This window comes from Uloborus diversus, chromosome 4 (assembly GCF_026930045.1).
Source record: "Uloborus diversus isolate 005 chromosome 4, Udiv.v.3.1, whole genome shotgun sequence".
NCBI classification, from domain to species: domain Eukaryota; kingdom Metazoa; phylum Arthropoda; class Arachnida; order Araneae; family Uloboridae; genus Uloborus; species Uloborus diversus.
In genome coordinates this window covers 150,972,045-150,984,333 of record NC_072734.1, presented here as the reverse complement: position 1 = coordinate 150,984,333, position 12,289 = coordinate 150,972,045, and the positions used below count along the sequence as shown (strand labels likewise).

The window sequence follows — 12,289 nt, the reverse complement described above, 5'->3', positions numbered from 1 at the left end:
ATTTTTAAAGTCTCCCGATTAGCCCCGCCCTCTTAGTTTCCCCATCTCCGGTGATGACGTCAAGATTCATTCCCGCTCCTCGCTCCTCTAGCACTGGACGCACGTGCGTGTATAGAACATCGCTATCATTCTCAAGATGGCTCCACGCACAAACTGCCGAACTACAAGTACTAGATTGTATCTCATTGCAAATATTCAGAATCGTACATAACAAGTTGAATATTTTTAGAGTACAAAGAGATAAAAATAGTGCAAGCCATCAACACTATTAAAAAGAGAGAGAGAGAAAACTAAACTGTGTTATTCACTCTTCTGTTGCAAAAGTTACTTAACAGAAAATAACAGAATTGTATATTAATTATATAAAATTGTTCTACTTTTTACAAAAGCTATCCCTGATAACTTCTCCTTTTTTTTTTTTTTTTTTTTTTTTTTTTTTTTAATTCTTCGAATTGAAACGAGTTTATTTTCTTTGAGGATAGAATGTTATTTTTCATGTATTGATTTATTTCATTTTGCTCTGCTTCAACTATTGCATTCAAAACAATTATTGAAATCAAAAGTCTCGATTTCAATTTTGAGTAATTTTTAAGATTTAAAAAAAATGAAGAGGCTTTTTGTATGATTTGCATCTCTAGTCTGCAAAATTCATGAATAAAAATAACAATGAATAAATAAAATACTTTAGGAGCAAACAATAAAAATGAGGAAGAAACGTATTGAAGAAATGATAAAATTCTCAAAAATTTTAAATTTAAAATCATATTTCCTTTTTACTTAAAAACATATTGAAAGAAGTAGAAAATTCGAAAGAATTACAATAAAGATTAATATAGTTTTCCTTTATTAATTTGTATTACTTTCCTCTGCTCTAACTTCTGCGTCCAAAACCCGGGTAGTACGAAGAAGTGACGTTACACCCCCCCCCCCCCGCCCCTCCATGCGACCAGAAAAAGTAAGCCGTTTCGTTGTAACTTCAATGCACTATAGACGAACGTCTTCGTAATTTAATTGTTAATGAATAAAAATCTGAATTATATAGGTAGTTAATATTAAAAAAGCAGCAAATGAAACTTTTATTTATATGTATAAAGTGTTAGCTTTTCAAAAACAATTTTCGAAAAAAAGGAATACTGTTAAAAAACTAAATTATATTTATCTGTAAAATGTCACTACATCAGATAAAAAAAGAAGCAATCAAAAATTAATTCACTACGCATTTAAATCCATCTGAAAACATGTATAAGCATTTAAAAGCACAGAAATAATGATTATTAATTGACGTAACACATTACGTGTTATTTTTCAGATCAATAATATCAATTTGAACTGGCCAAAAAAAAAAAAAAAATATAAAGAGAATGGAGTTGTTTCCGAAATTTATAAGAAATATTTTTTCCTGAAAGAGCATGCTTAAAAACATAGGATTTGACCATTTTTAAAATAATTTGCCAAAGTTTAATATTCTTAAAAATTATTTTAATCGGTGCGCAGATTCAATTTCCTTTTTTTACACTTCTGCACATGACATCACAAGTGATGAAATATCATTCACTGATGCCATTACCGCAGAGCACAATATTTAATTCGCTTCTGAATTATCATAAACTGGAAACGTGCTAGACAGCAAGCGTAAACATTCAGCGCGCCAAAGTTCATCACTTTTGATGTTATAAAGACTACGCCTTGTTTTAAAAATCGGACGTTTTGAAATATTAATTAAAAATTTAACGTTTTAAAAATAAAAGATTTTCCCGGCTCCGTGTTATTTCTTTTTCGTTCTATAAACTTCAGTTATTAAAAGTAGTACTTTTGACTGATGGAAACAACCTCATTAGGAAAAAAAAGCGCGTAAATTTGACAAACAAAGATAGAAAACAGTAAAGTTGATATCTGCTTAATGTTATAAAGTATTAAACTAAGAAGGTTTATTCCCCCATATTCCATGCGGGGAGAGGTATCTGCCTAGCTTGACACTCGCAATTTGTTTGATATCTTCTTAATTTATTTTTTGAGTGTCATTATTTTTCATGGCTAAAATGGCAAGTAGTGTTAATTTGCTCTGCCTCATTAATGATCACAAATACTGTTTAATGAATGTCAGCATCTTTTGCAAGCTGTGACAGTCACTCAGGCCTGATTAAGGCACATGTCTACTAGGCCCTGGGCCTGGGGTCAATCCTCCTAAGGGACTTCAAATTTTTAAAAAACCAATGACAGCATTAAAAAATCATGTATTTTTGTGAAAAAAAAATCATCAATCATGCTTTAAGTAAATGTTAAACATTATTTTGCGTTGACTCAATGTGATAGAATAGAGGGGGGGGGGGGGGCTTCCAAAGCATTGTAGGTCTTGGCCTCAATTTTAGTTAATCAGGCCCTGCAGTCACTGGCACTGGTATAGTTTGTAAAATTCTGAGTGGTATTCATAAATATGGAAATAAATCTTTCATTTTTGTTTTCTTTATTAATTTTTAAATTTTACTTTAAAGTGATTTTATTTTGAATTAGTTAATGATGTACAGCTCAAAATGAATTTTTCAAAGGGAGGGGGGGGGGTTGTGAATAAACCGTAAGCCCATGACATATAGAGGGTCAATAAATGCTCTGTATTTAATTTATTGTGTAAACAATTTGAAGTAATTTACTTGTGAATAAAATATTGATGTTCAATTCAAAGTAAGTTTTCTTGTTGTCGGAATTTCGGGGGTTGAGGGTGGGTGATTCAGCTAAGATATACACCTCTTCCTCTTCTGAAGATCAAAATAAGAGCACATTTGTTTTCAACAAACAACGGCAAACCACGCTGCGCTCCTATCCCCTTCGTTTCGACTCCTTTGGAACCGGTTCTATTGTAACCCAGGGACTGAATCTTGACGTTGTGCATGCTCCTCCTCTTTTTGTGTCACGTGAGCTTCGTTCCGTTTTTAGCTAATTTTAAGCTGTAATTTTGAAGAATCCAAGTTGATTTTTTAAAAACTGAGTTGATTTTTGGGAGTTTTAAGTAAACCCCCAGGAACTTTTCGATCAGAGAGTTCCAAATACGCTGTTTTAGACGATCTTTGAATGATGTTGAAAGATGAGGAAAGAATGACACGGGGTCTCCTCTCCGGAAATTTTTTGAAATTAAAGTCTTGAAAACGCAGTCGTAAGCAATCTTTTATGACGTAGGGAGGAGGAACGGGGTTCTCGGAACTTTTCCTCAGAAATTGTTAGAAATTGGAGCCTTGAAATGCGATGGTTGGCCATCTTTGATAGTGTCAAGGAAAAGGATGGGGTCAGGAGCGATTCCTAGACTTTTCAATATTGAAGAATCAAAAACGTTTAGTGGATCTTCATTGATGTTAGGAGCATAGGCGGATTTATTCCGAAATATTTGGGGGTGCAACAATAACAGGGATCTCTGGAGGGGGGTGGGGTATTCCCGGAATAACAAGGCAATGGCGAAATCAGAAAATAATTTTAGGGCGGGACACACTTTTAAGTCTAAAAAACGCGTGTAAACCATATTTAGTAAGATTAGGGTATGGGCAATTCTTAACATTTCAAACTGCAGAAAAAAGTCTTAAACGAAAGTCGATATTAGAAGCAATGGGTGAATCTAGCTTCTGGTTTGGAATTTGATTCACGCGCCAGAAAAAATTTGAAATAGTTTTGAAAAGGCAGTTTTACAGTTCTTGGTGATATTTTAGAGTCAAGAAAGGTACGTGTGGCTCCAAGGCTATTTTTAGAATTTTTAGTCTTATAATTGTGATTATAGTCCATATTTATACTTTGGGTTATGAATGAGACTTATAGACTGCCTCCAATCGATTTTTTTTAAAAGCGGATAGAAATACGTAACCCCCTCCCCTCCTCCACGCTACCTCTTTAACTTTTCATTATTATAGTTCCAAAAAATGCTACGGAGGACAATTTTTGATGCTGTTACCGGACGGGGTGTTCTACAGCTCTCCCCTGGAAATTTTTTGAAATTGAAGTCCTAAATATGAAGTTCTGCAATAATCCATGATATTGAAAAAAAAAGGATTCTCCACTTAAATATTTCGAAATAGTAGTTTTCAAAACCAAAATATTAACACTCTTTGATGATAATAGAGAAAGGGGGGTCAGAGGCCTTTGTTCGAATATTTTCCAAAATTAAAGTCTTAAACACATGAGTGTAAGACCATATTTGGTAACGTTAGGGACACTGCAGTTTTTCAAAACTGAAGCTCCAAAAACGCAATTTTAAACGATTTTCGATGTATTTAGGTGATTAGAAGATCTTCCTTGGAAATTTTGCGAAAGTGAAGCCCAAGAAACGAAATTTGAGGTACTCTGTAATAACTTTAACTAGAGGAAGGGCTTTGGAGAAGAAACATTTTGATGACTAATAGAAAAAATGAAAACGAAATAGAAAAAAAAGGGAGGGGGAGATATGAAAGAAAGAGGATTGTGCGAGAAGGCACACAATCCACCGCCAATAATCTGAATCTGTTGAAAAATTTATATGTCAATATTTCTTTTTGAAAGAGAAATTAAGATTTTTTTCCCAACATTCTTTTTTTTTTTCCTAAAATAACTGCATTTTCCTAAAATGAGATCTTTTCTTCTCTTCAATAATAAAGAATATTTTTTTTAAACATCTACTCAGCATTTTGTGGGGAGGGTCACCAGTCTTGTGCCGCTTCCTCCCCTGGATGCACGACTGCAGCAAAATGTCCGGAAGTCCTCCTTCAAAATTTTTTGATTATTTACCTTAAAATTGTTGGTTTTCGGTTGATTTCTGTGTAGATTTTATTGATCAAGTTTCTTGCAATAGCCATGTTTTTTTTTTTTTTTTTTTTTTTGGACTTTATTAGCCATTGTTGTTTTAAAATAGAAGAATTTGTATTGATATACGAATAAATACCCAATTACAGAACATGCAATTATTCTATACAATAACACAGCACTGAACAATAAATTGTTTGAGAAGTTTCTTTATTTGCATGAAATTATTCATTAGGTTTTTTTTTTTTTTCCAAATGGATAAAATTACTTTAATTCTTAATATGAGCACAGTTATGTTTTTCTTGCACTAGCGACGTGTGGTGATACACTGGATTCAAGTAAATTTACTAGTATAGCAGCTATGAATTTTTTCCCCCAACTGCGTTTCTGAGTGAAATATACTAAACTAATTTTTTTTCAAAACCCAACCAAAATTTTTGGGGGTGCGGCGCACCCCCTGGCACCCCCGTAAATCTGCCTATGGTTAGGAGAAGGGCTCGTGATTGGGGGCTCTCCCCCGGAATTTTTTCAGAATTGAAGTTTTAAAAATGTAGTTAAAGTGCCTCATCAACGACATTTTCGAAAAAATTTCCGATTCCGCCGATTTTTTTGAAATTGAAGCTCTAAAAATTCAAAATTTTGGCGATCTTCGATGACATTTGGAGAGAGGGGGATGAAGGACTCTCCCCTGGAAAATTTTTGGAATTAAAGTCGTAAAAATATAACTGTAGGTGATTTTTTGTGATGTGTTGGGGAAGTTTGGTGACTTTTTCCCGGAATTTTTTCGAATTTACAAGCTTTTTTTTGGGGGGGGGGGGAGATCATCCCAATTAATTTTAACTAATACCTTCTACAATGAATATTACAATTGCAAATACGTTACATTTGTATATTTAAAGCGTAATTAACTTCCTATGGGCTTATTTTTTTTACGTGGAAATGTAAAAAAAAAGAAGGAACCATTTCCACCGTTCTTTCCTCTGTCTTTTTTTTTTTTTTCCATATTTATGTACTCCGCATCTGGCAACAGTCCAAAGTTATTGTTATTCTTTTCTTTTTGACACATTTCGCAACTTTTTGAAGGCCGTAGCTCTGTCAATTCTTTCAAACTGTTTTAGAAATAACTTCGCGACAGTTAATTTAAATTTTGTTTTTGTATAATTTAGTTTTGTTCCAAAGCATGGCCCAAAGAAGAGCACTACATTTTGTTTTCAAAATTGGTGATCGGAAAGAAACAATCAAATTTTACACTGAAATTCTTGGCATGAAGGTAAACTGATCTTTTCAATATAAATAAATAATACTACAATTCCTGTCCCTCTGTTTAAGGTTCATGACTTTTAAATTTTATTTTTGCAGCAGATCTCACAGTTCAAACTGATATTTTATTTTGTTTCTTTCTACCGAGTAGCACTTTGGACGCGTAGGCGAGTACCGAGTACTCGGCCTTTCATTACTCGGCGGAGTACCGAGTACTAATTATGTTTTAAGAAGAACCACAGACACACACTTAATGAATTTCGAACTTATTGGAATAGTAGTATAGACCTCCATCTTCATAAAATAGTTCTTAAAACAAAATTCTTGCTGAAATTTAATCGCGCAGAATTTAAAAGATTTTGTTTGTGTCAAAAATTTTACAAAAAAGCTATTTTTGAAATTAAAAATGAGCAAATATATAAAAGGTATGATTAATCAATTTGGAATTAAAACATATTATATCAATCTATTATAGTTCTAGTTCCCCAAAATTTTTAAAACAAAATAAAGCAACATTAAAAGCATAAATGTGCCGACACGTGTTTCTGCATTACAAGGAACATCTTTTTCACTGCATAAAATGTGAATGAATGCAAAGACGTCCGACAAAAAAATTCAACTTTTGTGGGATGTCTTTTAATTGATAAGCTCACATTTTGTGCATTGAAAAATGCATTCCTTGCAAGGGCGCCCATATGCAAAATCATAAGGGAGGGGGGGCCTCAAAAATGTTCCCCATGGTTTAGCAGAATATTTTCTCCATGGAAACCAACTTCAGTACAGATTAGAGATATTAAATTTGACATTTTTAATAACTTATTCATTAATGGCTGGAAAAGAAATTTTTATACATTTTTGCAAAGAAAAAAGCACTAAAAGCAAGGAAGTTCTCATTTCTATATGGGCACCATTGATCAGGGTTGTTTGGTTTAAACCACGTTGGTTTAAACCATGGTTTAAACCAATTGGTTTTTTTAAAAAAACCATGCGGTTTTTTTGAAAAATGGTTTTTTTTAAAAAAAAGCCAAAAAAAATTCCATTTTACAGGTTTACATTGATTTTCCCACACATACTATTGAATAAGAAACAAATTAGGATTGAAAAAAGCTTCAAAGCTAGTCTTTTTGTTCAAGGCTTTCAACTAAATGAATTTTTTCTAAAGACTGTTGGAGAAAACAACGGTTCTTTTGGTTTAAAGTAGTGATGTGGATCGGGTAAATACCCAGCGGGTAGGTAAATATTTTTTGGGTATTTACCCGGGTATTTACCCAAGGCCTGGGTAAATACCCAAAAACTGGGTATTTTATAAAAAATGCAAAAAAGTGAATGAGAAATTTTTTTTTTAAATCTAAATATGAAATAATTGGTGAAACTGATATATACATATGTATTACACAGTTTATAATTTTTTTTATTGAAAGACTTGATGAAATCATGAAAGAAACATATCGTGAACCAAAGAATCTTTCTTTTCAATGTCATAATTGGAGAAGTATAAACAATTCATTATGAACTTCAGGATTTCAAAATCACAATCTAGGTTAGTCATATCCAAAAAGAAAAAAAATTAAGCATGAGGGATGTTTGGAAGAATAAACTGAAAAGTTATTAAGACACTGTGGTGTTATTTATTTTATTGATATTGAAGTGATAACATGGAAAATATAGAAACAATTTTCACATTAATAAGCAAAAAAAAAGCAAAAATTTTCTTTTCTGTTGCCTTGCTCATTTGCATTTGCTCCCCTGTAGGGTGGGAAGGTAAATATTTTTTTGGGTATTTATCCGAAGGCAATGTAAATCCCCTAGTAATTGCTCATTTTTCAAAATTTTTTTAGGTAGTATTAAAAGATGACTATTTTCTTTTTTAAACATAAACCCTAAAATAAAAGATTAAAAATTTTAAATGTTTATGTATATTATGTGTGTGTATATATATACATATATATGTGTGTGATACAGAATACACCTGAACAATTGAACTAAGTTTGGAGGAAATTTCTGCATAAGATATAGGTAAATAAATAGTAATAATAAATTGAGCAACATTTCGTTACATTTTGGTGTCATGCAGGGACATATTACTGGATTATAAAAGACTAGGACCTTAAAAAATTGATGTTTGCTTTTTTGGTAACCAGTTAAGCTTTTTTCTTTTTGTAGAATGGCTTTTTATATCTGAAATTTGACTATCAACATTGATTACGCGTATCCAACACATTTAATGTGAATATCATATTAGATTGCTAAGCTGTTTCACACAATAATTCTTTAAATATGTGATCAAAATACAATTTTTGGGCAAAAATTTATTGTTTTGTATATGGTTGGTTGTATATATACATAATGGAATATATACAGAAAAGTATTTTAGTTGAATATAAATTTTTGAAATAAATACCCGGGTATTTACCCATTTTGGGTATTTACCCGGGTATATACCCTAGGTATTTACCCCTAAAAATAAATACCCGGGTATTTTACATCACTAGTTTAAAGCAAAATATTTTTAATCTGTTACAAACAAAAACTGTAAAAATACATTTATAAATAAATATACAGGGTGTCCAAAAAGTCCTTGACACATTTAACCTAAAGTACCATTGTTATGTGTCGAGGACTTTTCAGACACCCTGTATATGTAATGTATTCAACTCATTTCAGGAATATGTGTATAAATCATTTTACAATTACATAAAATCAACTTTACACCACAATAACATATGCATAAAATACATAGCAACTTTTACGTTATAAATTAATATTATTTTTATGTTATTTAGTACTTTGAACAAAGAGCAAGTTTTGAAGCTTTTCCAGAGCCTAATCATTTTTTGAGTTATGAATGATATCTAAATGGCGAAAATATATGCACTGCACTTTTCTGAAGCTGGTTTTAGTAATGTTGAAGACTTTTAAAGACAGTTGCATTGCATTTTTCTAATTCTTTTTCCTGGCTTTTCCACCACTCAGTCACTGTTGCAGAAGCTATAACGTTTTTGGCAAAAAATTTATTTGTTCTAAAGAGTTTGCATTTAATATTTTTTGAACTTCAATGCTGGATGCAACATGTATGCCAGTAAATAAGCTGTAATTTAAGCCATGTTACACCAATTTTTGTATTTTTGATTTGGTTCTCTGTTTTTAGCGATAGTCGATATCCTTTCCAAGTCTTTCCAAAATAAGAATGGAGTCGAATATAGAGCAGTGCTTTTTTTTAAAACTTTGTCAGTACAACAGCAATCGATTTTTTGACTGTTCAATCATGTACTGTTGTACATTTTGCTTTACTTCAATATTTGCGACATTGTGTATATAAAAATTAGCGTTATGTAAGATCAGAAAGAAAAAATATGAAAATTGTTCTTTTGAAAAGATTATGCTTAAAAATATAACTTTTACCTTTATTCGATAATTATCCATATTATGTTGGTTTTATAAAGTTTTTTTCTTGGATCTTCATTGTATTTTATCTTAACCCGCATCACAACCACTTCTTGAAGTATTTTGTATCATAAAGGGTCTATATATACATGCATACTAATATGTTTATCAAGTCAAACATTTCAATCAATATTTCCCCGCAGAAAGCTATTTTAATTATTTAATTTAGTTACAAGATTTTTTTCTTATCTCTTTAATTAATCAAGAAATTAGGTATAATGTGACTATTGAATAACTGTTAATTACATGGAACCTTAATTACCTTCCGAAAATTAATTGTTTTTCTCGCAAATAGTATTTAAACCAAAATAACCCGGTTTAAACCAAAAAAACCTTGTTTAAACCAAAAAACCCGGGTTTTTTTTTGGTTTTTTTTGAAAAAACCCAGTTTTTTTACCAATCCTGCCCTTGATTCCTTGTAATGCCAATACACATCAAGTCTGCAGTGTTCCTGCCCATTTGTGCTTTTAACGTTATTTTGTTTGCTTTTATTTTTTAAGCAAAGATATTTTTATATTTCTTATTAATAACTTTTTGTTTGTAGCAAAAAACCATATAATAATTAAATAATTTCATATTTTCTATACTTACCTTTTTTACTCCATTTTTAATAAATAAGTTTATTAACTTTGGAGACATTAAAACGAAGATTTACTCCATTGAAGCATAACAAACTTCAATATTCTCAAAATTTAAGTTTGACTTGTAAACCTGAATTGTAAATTATTGTAGTAGATTATATGCTTGTCATTTTTTATTAATTGTAAAATCTGTCTTGAACAATATTTAATATTTTACAACTACTTGATATTGACCGAGTATCTCTTCAAAATGTGGCCGAGTAGTTATCGAGTACTGGGTACGTCTCTATTTCTTTCCATTTCATGCTCTTACTTGAATGAAAAATGAAATTAAACATCTAACTGATTAAATTTCTTTTAGTGACGCATCAGAAAACAAAACCATATTCATTAAAAAGTTTATTTATATGTGATACAGTTATGAATGAAAATTAATATGAACTGGTATATTTTTATTAAAAGATTTTGCTGAATTTTTTAATCTGGAAGATGTTTATTACCTTTAAATTTATATTTTAGGTACTGAGGCATGAAGAATTTGATGAAGGATGTAAAGCTAGTTGTAATGGGTAAATGTTCTTTTTTGTCATCATAGATTGGTTGTAGTTTAAGAGAATGCTATAGTACTATTTGGTACTATTAGTCAAAATATCCACTATATATAAAATGTAGGCTATGTTGAAGTGTAACAGCAGTTTTATGGTAAAACTCAAAATATTTATAAATTCAATATTAAAAGTTTGAATTGTTTTATATTGGTGGAGTCTGGATGTTGGACCAATTTCAATTGCTATTTTAATATTTTTGTAAGATTTTTTTTAGTTCATTTTATGACAAGGAGTTGGTTCTAGTGGTTCTTTTAAGAAATTGCATATGTAATCACTAAAGTTAAATGAAGTTATACAACACTAGCTTTATGATAGCTATATTATATTATGTAATATTTTTTTAAGTTTACTAAATTGGAATTTTTTACATAGTCCTTATGATGGAAAATGGAGTAAGACTATGATTGGATATGGGCCTGAAGATAATCACTTCGTCGCAGAATTGACATACAATTATGGCATCAAATCTTACAAGCTAGGAAATGATTTTATGGTACTCTCCTTTTTATATTAATTGTTATTTTTTATACTTTTGATCAGAATCATCTTAGACTGATTTTATCAAAAGCTTTAATTTATTCTCTTATTCTGGTTAATTATCTTTATGAATCTTGAATGCATTAATGCAAATACAATATCAAAATCACGTTAAAATTTAATAGCAAATGCTTTATGTATTCTATATCATGTGTGCAATAATATCCAATATCTATGTTAGTAGATAGAGACAAACAGCAATGTCAATTTCAAGGAGCTTTCACTTTGAAGGTCCTCTTAAACTGCTCCTCCAAATGCTACCTTCTGCTATCAAAAGAGAACTAAAAGTTACTAATACAGTTATACAAAAGAGACAATCAGCAACAAGCTCCAGACCTAGCTAGGCTGGCCTTAGTCAATTTTTCAATCCCTGATGAAGATCGTTAGCTCTTTTTAAACTTCACTCCATTGTAACTGTAAGTAACAACTGCTTCCTGTAAACAATTAAAAATGCCTGCAACTGAAATGAAGTAATTTTTCCCAATTTCAAGCTTAAGGATTTTAAGAGCATTAAATAATGTGCCCTGGTTTTGCTATTTTGTTTGCCATCAGTTCCCCTTTTGATAAATTTAAATAACTAGATTGTCTCCTCTGTTTCTTCAAGACACATTTTAATTTTAGTATGAATCTCACCATCCCACTCTAAATTTCAGTTCCCGTTGATTTAATGCATAGTTATTCTTTTAGAAATACAGAGATATGGTAATTGTATTTTGGTAAAAAAGAAAAATGTTGACTAAAAATATGTAGGCAAAAAATAGATTTCCAAATTGAACCTTGCTTTAAGATACAGTATTATACAGTGTATTGAACAAATGGATTATGTTTACTTCAAAGAATGTCTTGATTTTCAAATATTATGTTTTAAAATATTTTATTGAAAGATCTAACACAACATAAATATGGACAGCTTTTTGTACAGATTAGTTATAAAAGTTAAAATGGGTACAAAAAGAAAAAAAAAAATACCTCAAAATAAATAAATAAATAAAGGTTTTTATTTCTTCAAAATGACCTTTTTTTATGCTAACAACTGGTCATCGGTTCGTTTTTACATAAGTTACTTTAAATTTTGTATGTTCTGAAAAATGTTTTAAAGACATG

The 12,289-nt window shown here is 30.8% G+C and overlaps 1 protein-coding gene across 1 annotated transcript in view; it reads left to right on the top strand.

Moving 5' to 3' along the window:
* The first annotated feature begins 5,810 nt into the window (after positions 1-5,810).
* The window catches only part of LOC129221612 (glyoxalase domain-containing protein 4-like), a 28,648-nt gene continuing 22,169 nt past the window's right edge, over positions 5,811-12,289 (top strand). The window contains exons 1-3 of the mRNA XM_054856132.1: positions 5,811-6,025; positions 10,560-10,609; positions 11,021-11,141. Of these exons, the coding sequence (XP_054712107.1) occupies positions 5,936-6,025; positions 10,560-10,609; positions 11,021-11,141 (261 nt within the window). The 5' untranslated portion in view covers positions 5,811-5,935. The remainder of the gene's footprint in view (positions 6,026-10,559; positions 10,610-11,020; positions 11,142-12,289) is intronic.